The 24,392-nt window shown below is 36.3% G+C and overlaps 1 protein-coding gene across 1 annotated transcript in view; it reads right to left on the bottom strand.

Moving 5' to 3' along the window:
• Nucleotides 1-24,392, bottom strand: part of THADA (THADA armadillo repeat containing) — a 313,149-nt gene that overhangs the window by 205,569 nt on the left and 83,188 nt on the right. Inside the window, 1 exon segment of the mRNA XM_079109756.1 lies at nucleotides 14,438-14,529. Coding sequence (XP_078965882.1) covers nucleotides 14,438-14,529 — 92 coding nt within the window.

The raw sequence follows: 24,392 nt of genomic DNA, 5'->3' as shown, positions 1-24,392 counted from the left end.
AAGTTAAAACAATGGGCACTAAAGGAGAGTTTCCTATATACCAAGCACCAGCCCCAAGGCCCTTTACAAGCTTTATCACATTTGCTCTTCACAACTCCAGAGGCAGGCTCTATTGTCATTTCTATTTTATGAGGATGCTGAGACAAAGAAACTGAGGCACAAGGGACTAAGTCACTTACACCAAAAATCAAATGTAGACATGCCTGTTTCCACATGCATCTTCTTTGTCTGCTTCCAAGGCAGAGCTTGAAGGCAGAATTAGGCTACAAGGGAGCTGCAGCCCCAGAGCCTGCTCTCCAAAAAGCCACCTTTAGGAAAAAGTCGGGCTGGACCCAAGGATGGAAATCAGCATAGCTTAAGAAGAAGGGAGAGGCATTCAGAAACAGAAAAAGCATGAACAAAAGCACTCAAAGTAAAAGCTTACAATTCAAAGGAACAATAGGGAGATTAGCTTGATATATGTGTGTGTGTGTGTGTGTGTGTGTGTGTGTGTGTGTGTGTGTGTGTAGTGGGAGAAGGTAGTTGGCAGGAGTTTAATAAATATTTGTAGGTTTGAAACAGGAGATAAGGTGAAAAGGGCAAGTCTAAATTATAGAGGGCCTTGAAAGCAAAGCTGAAGAAAATACAATTAACCAACAAATAACATGAGCAAATGTTCAGCCTCCCTAGTAATAAAAGCAACGAAAATTGAAACAACACGGTCTTTTCCCCCTCACATTCCCTGAAACTTGCATTAAAAAAATACTTATATTCCCAATACTAGAAGTTATACATGCTGGTAAATGTGTTAATTGATATCAGTCAAAACAAGCTTGACTATTAGTTTCATGTAATGTTTATATTCCTCAATCCAGCATCTCCCTTTCAAAAATCCAAAAAACACAAATAAAGATAAAATACATGAGAATATTCCTTGCACTACCATCTATGGTGGGGGAAAAAAAAATCAGATAAAATGCTCAATAACAAGACGGTTGGTTAAAATAAATCTTAATAAAATAAGAAAAAAGGTCAATTAGAGGGATAAACTAAATACTGTGCAGGAAGGTGGAAAACTTTTCAAGAAAATTAATTTATTAAGAAATATGGAAGAGGCTGGGGTTATGGCTCAGTGGCATAGCGCTTGCCTAGCACATGTGGGGCACTGAGTTCAACCCTTAGAACCACATAACAAGTAAAATAAAGGCATTCTGGGTTTTGCTAGGTAAACAGATTAAAAACTACAGAATGAGAAGAAGAGAGAATACTGCTAATGTATCATTTATTGTTCCTCAAAGAGAATAAAGATATTACCAATTATAGAGTATCTCTGATTATAAAAAATACACATCAGAAATCAGGGAGTTCCTCTGAGAAATCTCTTGTAAAGAGCTGGCCCAAATCCAAGCATTTCCTACCACATGAGCACATACACCAGAGAGAAAAATACAGAAAAATCATCAGATGCTTGCCTCTTGGATTATACTAAACCAATGGTATGATATTTGATTCCTCCCTCTTCTTCTTCCTTATCACTGCTATCACTTTACAATAAGACTGACCTGTTCCTGGATTATGTTTTGGTTTATTTCATTGTAAGCACATTGTATGTTCCCTGAGAATAGGCTGGTCTAGCCCTATATGCAGTAGATACTTACTACATATTTATTGATAGCCAAAGTCATTCCAGACCAAGACAGATAAACTGAGAAACACAATTCCTTCTGCTACTGTGATTTTTTTTTTTAATTCTATAAAAAGTGGCATTACTCCACGTGTGGTGGTACACCATTATAAGTCCATCTACTTGGGAGGTTGAGGCAGGAGGATCCCAGAGCTGGCAACTCAACAAGACCCTGTCTCAAAATAAAAAATAAAGAAGGCTGGGGATGTACCTAAGTGGTAGAGCACTTACTTAGCAGGCATGAAGCCCTGGGTACAGACCTTAGGACTATGAAAAGGGGAAAAAAAAAAAAAGAAAGAAAGAGAGAGAGAGAGAGAGAGAGAGAGAGAGAGAGAGAGAGAGAGAGAGAAAGAAAGAAAGAAAGAAAGAAAGAAAGAAAGAAAGAAAGAAAGAAAGAAAGAAAGAAAGAAAGAAAGAGAAAGAAAGAAAGAAAGAGAGAGAGAGAGAGAGAGGGGCCGAGGAGATAGCTCAGTTGGTAGAGCGCCTGCCTTGCAAGCACAAGGTCCTGGGTTCAATATCCCCAGCACCAAAAAAAAAAAGGGAAAGGAAAGGAAAGGAAGAGGGTTATTACGCAGAAGGCCCTGGAAAATCATTAAACTTCTATTTAATGGGGAGCAGGAAGAAACGTTCACAGAAAATGCCAGGGATTCCATGGGATTCAATTTTCATGGGCAAGCCAACCAGATTGGCAATGCATGAGGGCACAATTTTAAATGCAGTCAGGGCTGAAAACAGGAAGGATATACACAATCAAGTACTTAGGGACAGTATGTTCCTTGGTGGAAGGCCACAACTTATAGTCATATGACAAACGAAATACATAATGTTACAAATGGTGGCACTGCAGGCAGGCCACAGAAATTATTTACTTCACACTGAAACAGTATACTTTTACAATGATAAAAAATTGAAAACTAGACCCTTGAAATATTGGCAACTAGACCCTTGAAAGAGAAAAACCACTAAAGGAACTTATTTCCTCTGTAGTATTGAGGCTTCAGGGAAAGTTGACTTAATTAAAGCATGAAGGATTTAGATGATGACCTGTGCTGGGCTTCTTGGGGAAACTGGGCATTTGCGACCCTTAGAAGTCAGTGACATGTTTTTAATACATGTAATTGTATTTCCAAATGCAGGTAGGGGAGGCATATCACCAGTACTGCTCTGCATTGACCGTTTTCTAGCAGCATGATAAACAAAAGGTGAGGGAAGATTTTTCCACATTAATGGAAAAACTGGAAGAGACACAGGAAGGAAGGGGTTTAAAGAGGAAGTGTGTTTAAAAGGCATTAGAGAGAGCTTTGCTGGAGGGGCATTTACACAGTGTAGCTGAGGAAACGTGAGGAGCTGGGCTCCCAGGCTCTTCCCATGAGGGAGAGAGAAGTCCACATTGCTTACAGCTTCCTACCTTGTTTTACAGGTAACTTTGCACTTGAGTCCAAGTCTGACCTCTTCTATTCCTCTGTTCTTCAAAGATTTACATCTAATTTTATAAATGTCTGTCATCCTCTCAGCGCTTGAACCTACTAAGTACAGTTGCTGACTGGATGATGAAGAAGAAAATGGAATACACAACCAGGATCTCAGTAACACAGAAATGGAACTACTGTCACAGGAAGGCTTTGATTCAGATTTGAGAGACTGTAGAAATGGATACAACAGAGAGGAGGATGTCCTACGAGTAAAAAAAAGACAAGATGTCATAGAATTGTGCTTATAGAGTGGAAAATTCTAGTCCTCCAAGATTTAGCAACTGGATCAGACTTACTGATCCTTGTCAAATGAAGCTAATCTAACCCCATCTTCTGTCAAGCCCAGCTGGTTTGCCCTGACCCAGACAGACCCATGTTCCAATTCTATAGAGACAGTTTGTGCAGAACAAAACAGTTCGATTTTACAGGAGAGAAAAGAAACTTGGCAGACAAAGAAAGAGAGATTATTCAGGACAATTGGCTTAATTTGAGTTCAGAGGCCAAAAAAGTCACATCAAAATACCACATTCAATTGAAACAGAATACGGATTTTTGACTCAGAAATAAAAATAATTAAATACCAATTGCAATAAATTTAGGAAGATCATTTGACTTCACACCATTTGGCCTTATAAGAAAATCAATATTATAATACATGGGTCAAATTCCAAAGTAAATCAGAGTTTGTATTAACAAACACATTAACATTGTTAGCTTGTAAAGAGATTAGCTGTGAACGAGGGAGGCAATTCATATTGCCAAAGAGACTGTCCAAGCTTGTATTCAGAATCTCTATTTAATGTTGTACAAAACTTGGTTGATGCATGAAGACATACATATATTTTGTTCCTTGGTGCTATGGTTCTGGATGTGGTTTGTCCTTAAAAGGTACATAATACTAGAAGCTTGGTACCCAATGTAACGGTGTTGGAGTAATCAAACCTTTAAGGGGTGGGGCCTCATGAAAGGTAATTAGGTTATAGGGTTATACCCCCATGAATGGATTAATGCTGTACTGAGGAACAGGTCAGATCTCATGGGACTGGATTAGTTCTTGATAAAGTGGGCAGTTACAGAGCAAAGCCACACCATGCACTTAGCACTTCTATGCAATAGATTGGTTCCCTTTCTACTTCTCTACTAGATTGTGATGCAGTCCACGGAGAGAGCGTTTTCCAGGACACTAGCACCATGCTGTTTGGATCACATTCCAGCCACCAGAATCATGAGTCACATAAATCTCTTTTCTTTATGCATTACCTAGCATTAGGTGTTCTGTTATAGCAACACAAAATGGACTAAGACACTGGGTGAAATATTTAAAATGCAAGTTGTTTATAAGAATGAATACAGCTACATCAGTGTTTACAGCAGCTCAATTCACAATAGCCAAGCTATGGGACCAACCTACGTACCCTTCAACAGATGAAAGGATAAAGAAAACATGGTATATACACACACAATGGAATATTACTCAGCCATAAAGAATGAAATTATGGCATTTGCTGGTAAATGGAAGGAACTGGAGAATATCCAGCTAAGTAAAATAAGCCAGTCCCATAAAACCAAAGCCTGAATGTTCTCTCTGATATGTGGATGCTAACCCACAACAAGGGAGGGTGGAGAGGGGAAGAACAGAGGTTCATTAGATTACACAAAGGGAAACAAAGGGAAAGGACGGGGGGGAGAGGAATACGAAAGACAGCAAAATTAATTAGACATAACTTTCGTATGCTCATATAGGATTACCAACCAGTACAATTCCACATTATGTACAGCCATAAGAATGTGCTCCTAATTAGAATAAGTTATACTCTATATATGTTCAATATGTCAAAATATACTCTATTATAATATCTGAAAAGAACAAATAAAAAAATTTTAAATGAATTATACAGAATCATATAGCTAGATACTTGTACTACTTCACATTTCTTTATAACTATATGTAGGAAATAAATAAAGGGAACAAATTTTCATATCAGGCTAAAATCCATCTATTATCTTCCTATATTTAAATTGTTGTTCTTAATGAAAACATTTTCAAAGCTTTTGAGATGACTTTGAACAATGTAGTAGCACATATCACTAGTTGCTTAATTAACACTCTTTCTCCCATCCTGACCTTCCTTTTAATGGAACTTGACTTTGGGTGGGAATTTACCCTTCTCAGAATACTCATGTGCTTCGGGGAAGCTAACACATATTCCAGGCCCAGCTGAAGAACCCTGATTAGTTTAAGCTAAGTATGGTAGATCTAATTCCACCACCAGGGTTAAATTGGGACAAGCTAGAAGTCAACTTTGGCCAATAACATGTGAAGAAAAGTCTGTAGGGTGTGGAGGAGGGGACATATAAACACGTACAGGAGGTGTGATTGTTTTCAAAAAGAAATAAGAGATACACAGGCCCCTAAATATTGAGCTTCGACATGCAACACCTGTATGATGGCGGCCATCGTGTAACCATCCAGGAAGCCCCCCTGGATCCATGCCTTCACATCTAGGATGGCACAGTAGAAACACAGGAAAAACCTGTGTCTTTAATGACGCTTCAACATGAAAGAAATCAATTCCACTTAAAACTTCCTGGTTATATATAATAACTTTTCCTTGTTTATATTTTGATTTTGGCTTTCTATTACTTTCACCCAAAGGCAATCCAACTACTAGTAAGTCTGAATTATTTCAAACTTATGTTTAAATATTAAAAAACAGAGCTATTATTTGGGGGTGAAGGATGACAATGATAAGAGTATACTACTTAATTTACTAAGATGCATAGCCCAAATGTATATAACTCAGTCCTCCTAGTGAATCCTAAAGTCTATTATATATCAAAATTGTTTACTACTCTGTTCCCTGCTCACTACTTGCCTGCCCTCCCTCCCCACATACAAACACATAAATACATATTCTACAGTCAGACAGATTAAATCCTCAGCCTGCCGATCAGTTCATCAACCACGCTAAAGGCACTATTTTCTCCATGCCAATAATCAGGATTTTAGGAAAACAGAAAGTTATCTTCTCCTAATAAAATGGTCGATTCTAATATAGAATAACTAGTTTATTTTCCCCAAGAGACACTTTAATTATCATAGAATCTTTAAAAGTCCACAAGCATAAAATTCTCATAGATTCACATGGACTACTATATATAGAACATCATATACTATTTTATCTGACAACCTGATATTTAACAACAACTAAAACTAAACTTTTCAGTTGCAGCCAAGATACCCCTAAATGAATATCTTTCATTCTCACAGATGGTGATGCTCCTAACAACCAGCAAAAGGTCTTTCAGCCACTTTAATCAGTACCCCCACAGTAGCATCCCTCAAACTATATCTGATGGAACGCAGATGGTAGTAGATGTTCTGAGAGAGAGTGATCTAGATCTCCAAGGTCAAATAAATAATAGATCTATCCCACTCTTGAAGATTCACAAAATACATTATGGCATATTAAAAGTTCTAAGAAGTTCGGTCATAAAGAAACTCTTAATTAACATTTCTATTTTGTGAAAACCAGAAAAACTAATTTCCCCCTGAGTATCATTTTAATCTCTTGAAGAAACTAGTATTTCTTAAAACATAGGGCTTATTCCCCATTAACATAGACATCACTCACTTTGGAAGCAACATAAAGAATAAATGCCAAAATGATCACACCGAGCTGGGACCGTGCTTTAACACTTTAACTACTCACAAGCGACCTTCTCCCAGGGCCTGGCATCATGTTCTCCAATTCCACTTAGCCAGTGATACGGAATGAAATCATTTCTCAAATGAATCCTAAAACAATGATTTTATCATGGAATACTCAGATACATAAATATTCAAACAATTCCTAATGCCATGTAAAATTCAAACTAATCTTTACATGTCTACTCACTTGAAAAACCCCAGAATCTAGCATAGTACCAACACAGAGTAGGTGGTCAATGAATCCTTGCTCTAAGAATGAATGAATGAACACTTCCATCACATGCTCTCTGTCCTTGTCTGGCTTATCATCTAACTTCCTCAAATATATACAACAGGCATTCCAATCTCTACATGTTTATTTATGCCATATAATCCCACATATAACACCCTCCTCTCCACATTATCCAAATCCTGCTCATTTTTTCAAGTCCAGATTAAATCCAGACTATGCATGGGGTCTGACCTCATTCTCCTTTGACTTCTTATCCCTGACTATGAGTACAACATAGTTTGATAATCATACTTTCTAAACTAATTCACAAGTTGGTCATATCTCTCAATAAACTCCTTGAAATCTGAGACCAGGTCATAAGCTACTTTTGTACATACTAGAATGCCAACAAACATACTAAGTAGCCAACATACATACTAAGTATTATATTCAATGAGAAAATTTTATTGATTATATTTTATTAAAAAAAGTTCCACATATGACAACAATAGTTGGAAATTTCTGGCATTTCAAAACTAAACATTACTAAAATCAAAAGTTACAAGGACTAAATTCTGAATAAAACAGAAATAACATTCAGCTTCTATGGAAGGCATTCCCTCTGGTCTTAACCTCTTTGACTCCATTTTCTCATTTGGAAAATAGCTCTGTGGTGTTTCTCTATAGGTAGTGAATGGGCAACAAACACTGCTTGTAAACCCCCTGATAAATGAAGACTTTATCTCATAGCCCTGGAAGCAATCCTGACGTCTTAAATTATGTAATCCTAGTATTACATTATATTAGTCTGGCTCATATAAAATGTAAGCTACAAAAATACCAAAGCTAAGAAAAAATATTTACTCATGCTTTTACTAAGATGCAGAAAGAGGATGCATGCATTGCCAAGATTCCATAGAACATGCTCAAACGAAAGCAACAATGCTTTAGTTATTAAAGAGGGCAATGGCCTGAAGCAGTACTTAGGGACAAAGATTACTTGGTCCATGCAAGAGTCAATATTTAAGAATACAATGAGTAATTCCCACTTCAAGTTCATGAACATATTTCTTTTTCAGAACTTTTTTTTTGTTTACTAATTTCACTTGTGGTTTTCCTACCTATAATCCATGAACCTATGAATAAACAAAACTTTGAAACATGAAACTCTCCAGTAGACCAGTGTCACTATAGACTTAATTCTGACTAGACCATCTCAATGAGGGTTACACAAGACTTAAACTTTATTTCTCAGTCTCTAAAAAAGACTCATTTATCTACCCTGAGTAAAGAATCAGATTGTCCTACAAGATCTGTGAAAAACACATGAATGACACCTCTAGTCTATATCAAATCACTGGGCCTCTTAATTTCAAATTATTAATATTTAAAAATCCTATGACAAGTAAAGTACCTCCTTAGGAGGATGAACCTCATATTCTATATGAGAATCATTTGAATCCAAATGAGTGTTATTGTTGGTAATAGAAACTTCATTTCTAAATAATCAGCTAATTTTTTCAAATGTTCTAGTCATGCTTAAAGCTAAAAATAACCATTAGGTTATATTAGTGCTAGCTTTGTGATCTTGAGCAAATCACTTAACTTTTCTGCACCTTTTTTCTTTTCTTTTTCCTTTCTTAAATGTTTATTAGTGAAGGAGACACATCTTCACTTTTCATGTGGTGCCCATGATGTCCCTTTAGGTTTTTATTGATTTTTGTTTTTGTTTTTGTGCTACTGGTGACTGAACCGAGGGTTACCACAGGCTAGGCAAGCAGTCTACTACTGAGCTACACCCCCAGCCCTTTTTGAGGCAAAGTCTTGCTAATGCACCTTAATTTTCTTATCTGTAAAATTAAAATGGGATTGGATGACTTCTTAGGTCCTTCCAAAAATAAAACAAATAATAATTGTTAACATTTGTGCCATTTTAATATAAGATCTGAATGGAAATTATAAACACAGGGTCTGAAAAACATTATGTCTGAAAGAAATTGTACCATAGGGGTTGGGGAGATAGCTCAGCCAGTAGAGTGTTGTATCATAAAGGCAAGAATTTTTGTAAACTCCAAATCCTCTCTCCATAGCACCAAACAATTGAGATTTACAGAGTTAACTATGAAAAGGGCAAATTTCTCATTAGCAAAACTGATAACCTCCTGGGGGAATTTAATTCATTCCCTATTTGCCAACCAGAAAATTAAGATTTTTTTACCTTTCTGATTGAACAACATGTTAGAAACCTTAAGGCCTACTCTTATCTCGTCTCTTAAACACATGAAAATAGTGGACCTCGCTCAGAAAAAGAACACTCATGGTCATTTTGGTCCTTAGCCTATCTGCCTGTTCCTCTCTCTGGGGTATATCTTACTTTCTCTTGCCTTTGTCTTACATGCAATAAACTGCTCTAATGACCTCCCCTTTACCCCCACTCCAAAATTCATATTGTCTTCCAAGGCCCACAGAAAAGATCTTAGAGTCAACTCAAGCACACTTCTCCCCTGGTTCTGCCTCACCCTTCCTGCTAAAATCAACCTATCATATAAAAAATGTGTGATAATTGGTCTGCAGTCAGACTTTGAATGAATGAAGGCTCATCTCCCATAGTTTGGACAATGTAAAATCTAAAGCAGACACCAAAAAAGTAACATACTGCTCATGACAGGTTCTGTGTATTGGTGAATAAATGCTTTGCACATGAAAATAATGTGTTCCAGTCTTGCCACTTTCCAGCTCTATGAGAGCAGGCAAAGAACTAAAACTCACTTACCTGTGGTTTTACTCCACTGGGAGGTGATGATGTTACACCTTGTCAGGAATCCCACAAAGGTTAAATTAGACACATACAAATGGCACAAGTCAAGCATGGAATAGGCAAAAGACACTAAAAAAGACATGCCACCTCCCTTCAGAACTTCTCCCTTCCCTCAACATAAGTTAAATAGAGACTCCAATGCAACAGATAGCTACCGTATTTTTCACTGGGCTGTCAGTTCCCCTCAGACACAGAATATTTCTGATTACTCTCTGGATCCTTATACCTAGCAGAGTGCCTGGCCCAGAGTGAAAACATAATGATGCTTTTTCAATGGAGAAAATGAGAATTCTTTGGGACTGAGGATGTTAATATTATCCTGGCCTCAGTCAAAGAAAATTTCAATTTTTAGTTTGACAAAATAGGTGCTTGCTACAAGCTTCTATGTAGTTCAAAGCAAATAAACTATTCTGAATTCTAATAACTACATTCTCTAAAATATAAAAACTCAATTGCCCTAAAGCTCTCAATTTTAGTTTTAAGAATCCAATTCTTTTCTAAACAATGGAGTGGGTAACCACAGAAACTTGTGGAATCTCTTTTCCTAGAAAACATGAAGAACAGGAAAGAAGCCAGTCTGTCTGGAAATGGCTTTAAAATCTGCTGATAAGCAAGAAGCTGGGCTGAGTTAGATGCCCCTTGAAGGCTTCCTCCAGACCTAGGCTATTAAGATGTTAAGAAAATAATTCTAATAATTCTGTCATTTATATCCAAGAAAATAAAATAAGTTTAACATCTCCTAATATAGTCATTGGAAATAATTTTATTTGGACCTAGCGATGCTTTTATAAACCCATTTTCTTCTTAAACTGTACTAAACTATTAATTTGAATATCAGTTCTCTTTAATAAGACAGAATAGAGAGTTCACTTAATAACACAGTAAACAAAATTATTTATTCATTTCTCTTTTTCAGTCTATTTCCAAGTACCTCAAATCTATTCATCCCCAAAGCCTACTAAGAAATACTATTTTCCCCCAAAATACATCACTCTATTTTTCCATTTATGGATGTCCAAGGCATTCATTACCCATATTACATTGCACAGGTGATTCTTATATAGTGTCTTCTATTTTCATCTGATTCACAAGTAACAATTTTTTTCTCCCAGCTGAACTGTAAGCTCCAAGGCCCAAGTTTCACAGTCCTCATGTTTAAACTGAATTCAAGGTAGGTGCTTATTAAGTTCTTACTGGCTTACAGGTTGATTTTAAATAAAGGGAGAAAGGAAAAGCTATACTATTTAAGTCTGTACACTGAGCACCTGTGTGAAGTTTTGGCAAAGCAGACACTCCACCAAGTCAAAAATAAAGCTTTTCAGACTACTATATGTTGGCACTTGCCATTTAGCTGGACTAACATAGTCGAAGGTTAAGAGACACGGGTGGGTAAAGGAAAACATCTAGAGTTACAGATGCCATTGGTTTAGCTGCCGTTCTATAAAGAATGAGCAGCTATCAAGGGGAATCCACTCACATGCAGATGGCAGCTACTGTAGAAAGGCAGAAACATAGCACATTCCCCAGATCACAGGGCTGGGCATGTTCTGATTTTACGTGGAATCAATTATTCATTCTGTCAGGCCGAGTCAGTTAAATGTCAACAAACAGAAAGGAAAGGAGTTTGAGAAAATTACAATGTAATAACATTATTGTAAAACTTGTGTTTTCTCACTGTTCGTAATCCAAAGAACATATCTAGACCAAGACCAATGGGCTCAAAAGCTCACTCAGAAGTGCACTCCACACACTAAAAGAGAGGCAGACCTCTGCTTCTTTCTCCACATATGAAATAGAAACTTCTTGTCCCTACTATGTGGCAGGTACTGTCCAAGGCATCTTACCAAACAAGCAATTCTAGTAACATTATATAAAGTCTGAGCTTCATATTCTACCAGACCCCTGGCCTGACCCAACCTCTCTTAGTGTAATAACAAGAAACTCAAGGCATAGAGAGGATAACTAACTTGTCCTAGTTAGTTATTGTGGCTTTATGGGAATAAAGACAGAAGTAGAAATCAAATTTCTTATCCCTCCCCTAGCAATAAAATTTACTTATTCACTAAGAAAGTATTTCTGTATGTTTCCTGTATACCAGACAGTATACAAGGTACCAGCTACACAGGATTCTGACCCTGATGCTGTCCTCAAAAGGCACAGTCTAACAGCAAGACAACAGACAAGACAGCAAACCGTATCTCTAATTGTTTAGGACTTCAATTTAAAAAATAAAAATAACATTGTAATAGTATATTGCAGGCCCCTAATAACCCCATGAGGTTAAAGTCTAGATCTTAGTATTCCTGTTATGTAGACAGAGAAACTGAAGGATACAGTGAATAAGGACCTCTACTAAGGTCATCTCCAGTGACAGCAAAATGCCTAGAAACCAAGTGTATTTACTCCAAGATAGACATTCTTTTCACACTAGATGGAAAAAGCAGATGTTCTTTTTATGTTCAGTTCCTTTCTGATCAAGAGCACACGTTTACAAGATTGTGTGCAGAACAATCTGTGGTTGTGAAAGCAAATTTAACTGACCGGAGAGGTGTCATCAGCTGAGGTTAGTTATTCAATGGCTGAGTAACCAACCAACAAGACATCATTAGCAGCATTCTCAAAGTGCCCTTTTTTTATACAAAGAATAGATGGAAAAGGTCCTGTCCTTAGAGAGTTAATATGCAGGGAACAGGCATATAAACATTTCAACAAAAAGTGACATAATTAAATAAACTACAAAAGTAGGAGAATAATCACAAACAATTGCAAATTGAAGACACTAAAGGTTTTGTAGAACTTATCTAATGAAACTTGCCAAGAAACTGACTCTTCAATGGTTAAACAGAGAATAGAAACCTATATAGGTGATGATACATGCCAATCTTCAGATTATTGAAATACAGGTTCTTACCAAAAAATGTTCATCACACTTAAGTAAAATATTAACTTTCTAATGTCTTCATTTCACTTTTCTCCTTTACTAAAAATAATTATATTTCCCTTCTTCTAGGAAAGTTATTAACTTTGTAATCTGTCCTATTCAAAGGGAATGAATTTATAACAGATTCTCAGCAGTGTGACTTTGGCTAAAAGATTGAAACTGTGATATCATAGCCCTTTTATTCTTCTCTCCACTTTCAGCTGTAACTTAAAATTAATGATCATATTCTCCTATACTTAGTAAAATTTATATACACATTCAAGAAGAGCAGTTTTAACATTAACTTTACTTTGATAACCTAATATCATATTTTATTCATACCACTAATCATCATCATAGCCTTATAACAAGATCCAACTATTTTAAACTTAAGCACAATGTAGAATTATTAAAAACATAGACAAAGTGAAAGAGAAACAAACACTAGTAATTTTCAGTTAATGACAGGAAAAATTACTTTAAGAACAGGCTAAAAAGTAAAAATTATAATCATCCTGCCAAAGTAGTAATATTTATTTTAAAAATACAACTCAAGGGAGAAAAATACTCTCTGGTATTTCCTGCATTTACTCAGGGGATTCAAAGTTTGAGCCAGTTACCTTTCTTTGAAATATTTGGTGAATTTTACAGGGTGATAAGTAGCAATTTAAATGACAATTCAGAACCACCCACAGTAGGTTTCACTAGAATTACCACCAGCGTATCATAAAATCAGTTCATCATACCCTTTAGTTCTTAAAACTTGATTTCATCATAAGAAGATTTTTTTTTAATAAACATCAGTTTAAAACCTAAATTTGAAGCATGGTAACTTGTTTAGGGAGGAGAGAAACTGGGTCTGAATTCGTGTCTAGGTCCTCAAGACAAAGACCAATGAGCCAAATTGGATCCTAAAAGTTAAGGAAGTAATTAAACATGCAGCGACAGTGACATCTAGTGTTAGAAACTGAAAGCCAACCAGATTACCATTAAATCCTCAAATGCTGAAGAACTATTCAAAACTTCTCTTCAAAAATAAATAGAACTTGTACGTTATATTTAAAAAAAACCCATCCATAATCAAAATGGTTCCATAGGTTTCCTTCCAGACATTAAAAAACCTTGCTGGAAAAAAAAAAAGATTAAAGACCAAAAAGTAAATGCATTGTTTATTTCACATAATCAACATCTCCAACTTGCTCCCCCTCCTAAGAGAGTAATGAATGCACAGGTAGTCTGGAAGGTGTTCTGATAAGTTTCACAGACATTTAAACTTCCCCTGTAAGATTAAGGATACTACACAGACAATACTTGATAAGGCATCAGAAAAAAAGAATTTAAGACATTTCAGGAATACTTGAAGAAGATAAAAAGAAAGAATAACTGTTACACTGAGAAACAAGTCTATATTTCAGTCCTGGCTACCTTGCTATTTTTTTTTGTTGCTTTGAAAAATCTACTTAGAAATCAGTTGATATTTTTGCCCATGGTTTTAGAATTTGGCAGCATAAGTTAATTCATTTTAGCATTTTTATAGTTTTATGCTACAGATGAATCTGTAAAAGTAAGCAAATTTTAACAATTATTTTTGGCCAGGACAATTTTGTGTAAAAAGTAAAGTTAGTATTAGATGGAGCTTACCTATTTGTTTTGGAAAGTTCATCCTTTCCCCTTTTAACTCCAAAGATTCTTGTGATCAAGGAACTAAAGAGAAGAGTGGATGAATTTCTCACCTATTATAAAAATAAACACACAATAGGGGTCAAGAAATATTTATGGCATGAAATCAACATTTATAGTGATCAAACTAGATATTCCAAACGTTACACCATTGGCCAGTGTAGGACTAAAGAAAATATGGCTTGTTTTCAAAAAATGAGATAACTTTCAAAAAAAATCTTAATAGTAACTGACTCAATGACCTCTTAAATTGAGCCCTATAATCCAACCACAGACACACAATAGTTTTTTTTCCTATTCTAATGTAATCGATTGACTTCATTATGTCCTTAGAATTGTATCATCAAATAACACTTTTTAAAAAAAAACTATTTTTCCATATCATTCCTGACAATTGTTATTCCAGACCTCAACTTATTTCACTTATTTTCTATATTTACCTGTGAGAAAATACTTGTAAGACCTAATTTCAAAGAATCCATGTAATTATTAGTCAAGAAAATAGTTAATATTACAAATGTCATTAACTTCACAATAACATAATCAAGTGCCAATAACATAATCAAGTGATCTTAACTCTAAAATTATGATAGAACTGATTAATAAAAACAAGAGGCAAGACTTATTGTTAATAGGTTTATTGTTAATAAACTTTGATCATTTCTCCAAGATACTAATAGTATAACCTTTTCCAAGCCAATGCACCAAGATGCTTTGGAATTTCATAACAATGTCTTGAATATTCTAGTATTATCGTCTTCATCAATTACCCTGCCAAATCAGAGTAGAGAGGTTTAAGTATGTACTGCCTTTCCAATGGTGTGTAAGGCACGATACCAGCACCACAGAGAACATCCGTAAATAGAAGATACACATCTGCTGCCATCATAGAGCTTATTTTCTAATTAGGTAGTTGATCATATGGTATGTTAAGTAGCAATATAAGCAGAAAAGTCATTAAAATAATAACGTAAGATTTAGAAAACTGCTTCCTAAAACCATTGCATAAAGGTCACAAACTCAAATGCCCAGAAGGAGCAGGGGGTGACAGAGGCAGCAGTGGTTGGCCAGATCTTCTGCTTTTTTAAGAGAAGCCAGAAACCCCGATTTTTATGTGAAATCTCACTATTTTGAAATGTTGGCAACAAATTAAAGAAAAGGGGTGGGGGTAAAAACCACCAGAGAGTCGAGATAAAACACGGTGGTGGACTCCATTTGTCCTACTGGCCACCAGTTTGCAATCTTTTCCTCTAGAAGTCCAGAGCTGCCTCAATTCATCCACAGAAACCCTGGAAGCAGACCATACAGATACCAGTACAATTTATATGAAAATTGCAATGAAACCCTAAAGTTGGATTGATCTACTTATGATCTATGCTGTTTAATATCAGCAAACATTAATGGAATCCCTGCTACGAACCCTGCTTAATATCCCCAAACTGTAACAAATCAATCCATCCTGTCACTTTATCAGTATCACCTCTGCCCACCTCAGGTCTTGATTATCCTACCCAATCTACTCAAATAGTTCCCACACCTCTAGGTTTCAGCTGGCTTCGTAAGGACATCTAGGATACCATGTGTCTCAAAAATCACAATGACTAAACACAAAAAGAAGGGGTAGAAGCGTGGCTCAGTGACAGAGTGCTTGCCCAGCGTGCACAAGGCTCTGGGTTCAATCCCCAGCACCACAAGCAATAACAAAAAAACACAATAGAAACAAAAACTCCATTTTGCCTTTTCACACATTTCTGACAAAGGCTGCCAAAATGCAGTGAAGTTGAACATCTGGAGATGTTGAAAACATATACTTTAAACAAAACCATAGGGGCCTGTTTCACAAAGTGAACCAGCACTACCCAGAAGTAAAATTACTTTTTTTGAATCAATAGATGAAGGCAGGACACATATAATGTATTTTAGTAATATTAAGATGGACTAATGGGTTCCAATACTATCATCATCCCGATCCATCCTGCTATGGGCTGACTGTTTGTGCACCCCATCCCCAAATTCCTATGTTGAAATCCTAACCCTCAAAGTGATAGTATTGGGAGGTGGGGCATTTGGAATGTGATTAGTTATGAAATCTTCCCCCTTATAAATGGGATATTAAATGCCCATATTAGAGGCCAGAGCAAGAGACTCATTGCCCTTTTAACCTTTTACAAGTTAACCCACCTTCTATGAACCAGAAAGCAGGCCCTCATCAGACAATGACTCTGCTTGCACACTGACCTTGGACTTCCCAGCCTCCAGAACTGTGAGAAATAAATTTCTGTTGCTTATAAGTCACCCATTCTGTGGTATTTTGTTATAGCAGCTCAAACAGACCAAGATATTCATTATAAAGTTCCCCCATTAGTAGCCAAAGATGATTCTTACCTATTCTGATAGGTGTAGCAAAATGGCAATAATCTATCAGGCCTTCTGCATTAAATACTTAATGGTCCCAGAAAAACTTTTTAAAAACTTTCCCTAATCAGCTATTTGGTTACCCTGTTCACTCAATACAGAATTATTTACATGTATTAACCAATTTTCCATTCATGGCAGAGCTACCTCCCAAAGTAATCGAATGATGATACTTGGTTTTAATATTTTAAAAATAACTTTTCCTTCATTGATATACAATTCACATACCATAAAATTCACTATTTTAAAGTATACTAGCCAGTGGCTTTTACTAGATTCCCAAAGTGGGAGACTATTACCACTAAATCAACAATATTTTCATGGCCCTAAAATGAAACCTTATCCACATTAGTCATCATTTTCCCTCCACCCATACTGGGAAAGCACTAATCTATTTTTGTCTGTAAAAATTTTTCTATTCCAGATATTTCATATACACAGGATCATGAAATAGGTGGCCTTTTATATCAGCCTTCTTTCACACAGTTTCAGTATGCTCTTCCTTTTTATGGCTAAATAATATCCCATTATACAGATATATCACATTTAAAAAATCTATTCAGCATTTGATGGATGTTTGGCTTATTTCCCATTTTTTGGCTATTATGGATAATGATGCTGAACATTTGTGCACAAGTTTTTATGTCAACATGTTTTCATTTCTCTCAGGTATACAATTAGTTTGTAAGTCTTACAGTAACTCTGCTTATAGGAACTGCCAAAGTGGTGGTACTATTTTACATTCTCACCAGCAACATATTAGGGGTTCCAATTTCACCAGTTCTGTGATTTATCCACATCCTCCTCAATACTTTTATTGTCTACCTTTTTAATCTTGGTATAAAATAGTATCTCACTGTGGCTATGATTTGCATTTCCCTAATAACTAATGACACTAAACATCTTTTTATATACTTATTGGCTATCTGTATATCTTCTTTGGAAAAACGTATTCAAATGAATTGTCCATTTTTTAATTGGGTTGTCTTTTTATTATTATTGAGTTCTAAGAGTTCTCTATATATTCTGAATGCTATTCTCTTACCAGATATATGATTTGTAAATATTTTCTCCAATTCTGGGGGTTTTCTTTTCACTTTCTTGATAGTGTCCTTAAAAATACCCTGCCTTCCTCCCTGCCCCTCAATGACCTTCCTCTATTATACTATTCTCCCTTCTATTTTCATGATCCCCATTTTAAAATTAATTAATTAGCTAATTAATCAATTTACTTATTTATTCCTTATTTCTCACTAGCTTCCACATATGAGAGAAAACATTTGACCCTTGACTTCCTGAGTCTGGTTTATTCACTTTAGCATGATATTCTCCAGTTCTATCCATTTATCAGCAAATGACATAATTTCATCCTTCTTTATGACTAAGTAGAACTCCATTGTGTGTGTGTGTGTGTATACACGTGTGTTCCTTAGGACACACACACACACACACACACACAAAGCATACATTTTATTTTATTCTTTTTTTAAAATTCTTTCTGTAATTCATTTTTAATTATTCATTGTGAGATTTAAAATGATTTTTATGTTTTAATCTTGTATTCAGCAACCTTGCTGAACTTGTTTATTAGCTCTAATTTGTGTGTGTGTGTGTGTACACACACGTATGTGTTCCTTAGGATTATCTACATAAAAGATCATGATATCAGAAAATAAAAATAATTCTTATTTTTGCCTGATTGCCCTAGTTAGAAGTTCCAGTGTAATGTTGAACAGAAATGGCAAGAGTACATATCTTTGACCTTTTACTACTGATCTTAAAGGGAGAGCTTTCAGTCTTTGACCATTAAGTATGTTGCTATGTTTTCCACTGCTGTTCTTCATCAGGTTGAGAAAGTTCCATTCCTAGTGTTTTTGTCATGAAATGGAATTAGATTATTGTTCAAATGCTTTTTTGGCATCTGCTTAAACATCATTTAATTTTTGCCCTTTATTCATGACATATTATATTAGCTGATTTTCCAAGCTGAGATATATACTGTTTTAAAACAGTAGAAGTTATATAACAGACAACTAAATAGTTTTTGTAAAGCAAAAGAGAGGAGGGGCATAGGTCCCAACATGCTTTTCAAGAGCGTGCCTCCAATTGACCTACCTTCCTCCCACTAGGTCCCACCTCCAAAAGGTTCTACTACTTCCAATAGTACCACAGGATGGTGATCAAGCCTTTCACACATGGGCCTCTGGAGAAAATTTCAGATCCAAACTACAGCAATAGTAAAGCAATGAAAACAAATTCCTTTTGAAAGAATGAATGAAGGAGTATGCAAGTTAGAATAAAGACAGAAAGAATTGGTAGTAAAGTTGAAAAATGAAGAAATTAGAACAGCTGTCAAGTAATTCTAGCTATAAACAATCCTTCTTACCAGGGAAACACCAGAATACATTCCTGTTCTCTACCTTCTTCTCCACTGAGTCCCCAACCTATGGTTGGTAGGGACTTGGTAGTGAGTTACAAAGTGACAACTGTTTCCAAAGTTTTTCTCTTCTATTCACTGAATATATAATTTTTCTCTTTCCTTCTTGGCATGAGAAAGCTTCCATATAGACTTCTATAAGATACAGAAGAATTAAGTAAATGAAAAGAAAATTAGGCTACACTAGGTTGGGTGTGTGTGTACGTGTGTGGGTAGGCACATATGTATCCACTTTTTATATAACATAACAGAAACTCCCTTGATAAATATTCAAAAAATATAAAAGGGGAGTCTACCCTGTGCAATTGCTATGTAGTATGATCACTGACATACCATACACCCCTAATAGGCAGTCAGAGATAGAATCAAGACATGACATTTTAAAATAATCTGTCCAGGGTATGTGACGCAAGTTTATAGCAGAAAGAGACATTTTCTGAAAGAATTAAACAGGATTTGAGTTCTAATTTTCCTTCCATAACTTCTAAGCCATGCAACTTTGAAGAAGTTCCTCACTTACAATTTTTTCTTTTTTTTTTTTTTTTGGTGGTGCTGGGAAGTGAACCCAGGGCCTTGTGTATGCTAGGCAAGCACTATACCAACTGACCTATATCCCTAGCCCCTGGATTTTCTGGGCTTCTAAGGAGAGCACCAGCAATACTTGAGTTCATGGCAATGGTTTTCCAAAACTGCAAGATACTTCTCCCATGAGAGGACAAAAGTAATCCAGGGTTTCCACTAACCCATAGAGCATCTATAGTTGAATTACAAAACAGTAGCACTTCCTCTGAGTAAATGAAGCTCCATGCCAAGGCACACAGCATGATGAGTGGAGCACAGCTAGATTTCAGCCTGGGACCCTTACAGCAACTTCACAACTGCCAGAGGGCAGAGTCACTGGTGCCAACAGAGACACAAAGTACCCGTGACAGTGCCGCCAGGAAGATCTGAAAGTGTCTTTTTCCTATGTTCCTCTGAAACTCCTGCATGCTGCGATTCAGAGCTAACTTGAGATATGCAAGATTAAACTATACTAGGTGAAAATATAAACTCAGGGTGGGTCATAGGAGGACGCTAAAGTGGCATATGCAGTCAGATTGCTTGGCAAGCTCTACTGGCAAGGCTGAGAGTTGCCAAGGGAAAGGCAATCAGTTGTCCCATAGTCACTAAACAAAATGAAGAGAAACAGATGCTATTTTAAAACAACTGCCCAGAAAACACTCAAGTTCTATATACTTGTATCTATAAATTATTTTCTGTAACCTAAATCTTTTGACTAAACTAACTTCATCTCCAAAAAATGTATGTCAAACATAATCAATTCTTACCATCTTTAGTAACATTTCTCTATTCTAAGCCGTCATCAATCTTTTGGCAGAACTATTACAATAGCTTCCTGATTGGTCTTCCTACTTCCTTCCTGCCACCCTAGAATAAAGTCTCCACTTTTTTTTAAATTTTAATTTATTTTTATTGTAAACAAACGGGATACATGTTGTTTCTGTTTGTACATGGAGTAACAGCATACCATTTGCATAATTATACATTTACATAGGGTAATGATGGTATGATTCACTTATTTTTTCCTTCCCCCCACCCCTCTTTTCCCTCTATACAGTCCCTCCTTCCTCCATTCTTGCCCTCCTCCCACCCCCCCATTATGTGTCAACATCTGCTTATCAGCTAGATCATTCATCCTTTGGTTTTTTGAGATTTGAGATTGGCTTATCTCACTTAGCATGATATTCTCCAATTTCCATCCATTTGCCTGCAAATGCCATAATTTTATTATTCTTTATAGCTGAGTAATATTCCATTGTGTGTGTGTGTGTGTGTGTGTGTATATATATATATATATATATACCACAGTTTCTTCATCCATTCATCATTGAAGGACATCTAGGTTGGTTCCACAGTCTGGCTATTGTGAATTGAGCAGCTATGAACACTGATGTGGTGGTATGCTGTATCTCTGTAGTATGCTGATTTTAAGTCCTTTGGGTATAGGCCAAGGAGTGGGATAGCTGGGTCAAATGGTAGGTCCATTCCAAGTTTTCTAAGGAATCTCCACACTGCTTTCCAGAGTGGCTGCACTAATTTGCAGCCCCACCAGCAATGTATGAGTGTACCTTTTTCCCCACATCCTCTCCAACACCTATTGTTGCTTGTATTCTTGATAATCGCCATTCTAATTGGGGTGAGATGGAATCTTAGGGTAGTTCTGATTTGCATTTCCTCTTATTACTAAAGATGGTGAACATTTTTTCATATGTTTGTTGATTGCTTGTAGATCTTCTGTGAATTGTCTATTCATTTCCTTAGCCCATTTGTTGACTGGGTTATTTGTATTCTTGGTGTAGAGTTTTTTGAGTTCTTTATATATTCTGGAAATTAGTGCTCTATCTGAAGTATGAGTGGCAATGATTTTCTCCCACTCTGTAGGCTCTCTCTTCACATTGCTGATAGTTTCCATTGCTGAGAGAAAGCTGTTTAGTTTGAATCTATCCCAGTTGTTGATTCTTGCTTTTATTTCTTGTGCTATGGAGTCCTGTTAAGGAAGTCTGATCCTAAGCCAACAAGTTGAAGATTTGGACCTACTTTTTCTTCTATAAGATGCAAGCCTCCACTTTTTTTTTTTTTTTCAATGTTTTTTTATTCTATTTTGTTTATTTATTTTTTAATGTGGTGCTGAGCATCAAACCTAGCGCCTCACATGTGCTAGGCAAGTGCCCTACTGTGGAGCCACAACCCCAGCCCCAAGTCCCCACTTTTTCTACGTCAATAAAAACCCAACGTCCTGCTATAAAACCCCCTTGTGAAGGGGTTTTCAATAGGCTTTTCAATAGCAGAGGGAGTCACAGTTGCAAGTCAGGTGTTTTTGCCAACACTTGTCCAAGCTGGGTTAATGCCCCAAGAGATAAACTCTGAACAACAGGAAACAAGCAAGGGGACTATTCTGAGGTGGTAGTTTCACATGGTAGAAGATGTACCATGTGACAAGGCAACCAGTTCAGTTTTCCTGCAGGGTTAAAGCCCACTTGGTAGCATCTTTCCTCCTTTCTTGCCTCAGTTACTGTTTTCTTTCACTCTTGCTGTTCTAGGTTTATATCACTCAATAAAACCTTACCTCTAGCTGCTTTCTAAGGACACAGGGCCCAAGCCCTACAAAGCAGCTAAAATGACCTTTACTGCAGTCCTGTAACACCCAAAACTGCTTTACCACACTCCAGATTCTGGAGTCAGACAGATAATAGTTGTGCATTCTTAGACAAAGATATTTCACGTCTCTTAGCCTAATTTTACTTATATATAAAATGGGAATTATAATAAAACCTACTGAAATTAATCAATGTAATATAAATGATGCCAGGTACATTATTTATCTTACTTAAACTTTCCAGTGCTTAATACATCATCTGCTACACAGTAGTTGAGCTTAATGCCTACAATGTTTACAATAGTACATTTTCTCTGTATTTTAAAAATTCCAACTAGATAGCATAGATTAAGAGATCTGTAAGGTTTCAAAACAAATGGTCAGGAATCTGTAAAAACACATTAAATCTATACATGCATGTTCTCTAAAAAATGCCCCTTTACTGCAAATGAAATTAAATTCATTTTACCTGGGTTTTTTGCCTCTCTACCTTATCAGGAAAAACAATTAAGTCAAAAGTGCAAATGTAGCCAGCTTTAGGCACAATATATTCCTGAAAAGATGCACACAAATCAAATTTCTGTAAATCAAACCCTATTTCCCAAGCAGTAGGGGAAAATCGCCCTTTAAAATGACTTAAACGAACAGTGCTATGGCAAACTGTTATTGCAAAATGAAGTTTCTTCATAGCCAAAGACATAATTTCATTAGGTTTTCATAAGAAAGGAAATAAAGCAATCAACATATGGCAACATGAGATCCCTCCCACCTTACATGATGCCACATGCTAGCTCAGGACTCTGCGAGGCAGAAGGTCACCACCAGAACTGAACAAAGCCAGCACTAAGCTCTGGAGCCTGTGAAACTGAGCTAAATAAACCTTATTCGTGACAGAGTTATGGCAACAGTATAGATCATCATAGCTATAATGTTCACTTTGTCTGGCAAAGCAAGAACAACAAATAGAAACAAAAGATTCCTACACAACCAGTGTTCAAAGGGAAGATTTCAATTAATAAAATTATACATAAGCACTTATATTTTGCAGGCTTTTGTGGATATATGTATGCACCATGGCTAGTATTCGTATATAAAACTGATACAGAAAAAGAAGAAAACGCATCAGAATGATGATATCTGTATGGGGGTTTAACAGATAACTTTTATTTTAAGGTTCCTATTATGTTTTTCTTCATTTTATTTATTTTTTAAAATATTTTTTAGTTGTAGATGGACACAATATCTTTATTTTATTTTTTTAAATTTTTACGTGGTGCTGAGGATTGAACCCAGGGCCTCCCACATGCCAGGCATACGCTCTACCACTGAGCCACAACTCCAGCCCCTTTCTTTATTTAAAAAAAAAAATTTTAGGCACATTTATTACTATTTTGGGTCTCAAAAATGGACTTCCAGAAAGGAATCGTTCATCTCTGACACTTGGTTTGGTAAAAAAGTTGGAGAAATCACCAGGTTTCAACACTGGATTAGATTGAAGAAAACAATATTAATATTGCTGGCCATCAGTTTTATGATTTCTAGTTTTCCTGATGATCAAGCCACATTCCTACCTCTCTGACTACACTGACAGTACACAGGTATTGCTCTACTTCCTGTAAATGTAAAAGGTAAACACTCTGCCCTCAAGGGCAATTATGCAATGCTTAGAATCCCAAAAGTCTACATCTCTTACAGGAAGATGCCCAATTTTCTAGGCAAATGTTGGCAACCTTGAAGCGTCCTCCTCACACTGGGAGTCTGTGTCTTTGGCAGGCATTGCGACAGACCAACTCTCAATTAGAGACTTATCAAACTGGTACACGGAATGGTTTGGGCAGCCTATTAATTGGACAGTCTGCTTTCTAGTAAATACTCCATTCTGTGGGCTTACGACCTTGCTTCTTTTC

The sequence above is a fragment of the Sciurus vulgaris genome (assembly GCF_902686455.1).
Source record: "Sciurus vulgaris genome assembly, chromosome: 14".
Lineage (NCBI taxonomy): Eukaryota > Metazoa > Chordata > Mammalia > Rodentia > Sciuridae > Sciurus > Sciurus vulgaris.
The sequence above is the reverse complement of the archived record's forward strand: the minus strand, read 5'-3'. Positions and strand labels throughout refer to the sequence as shown.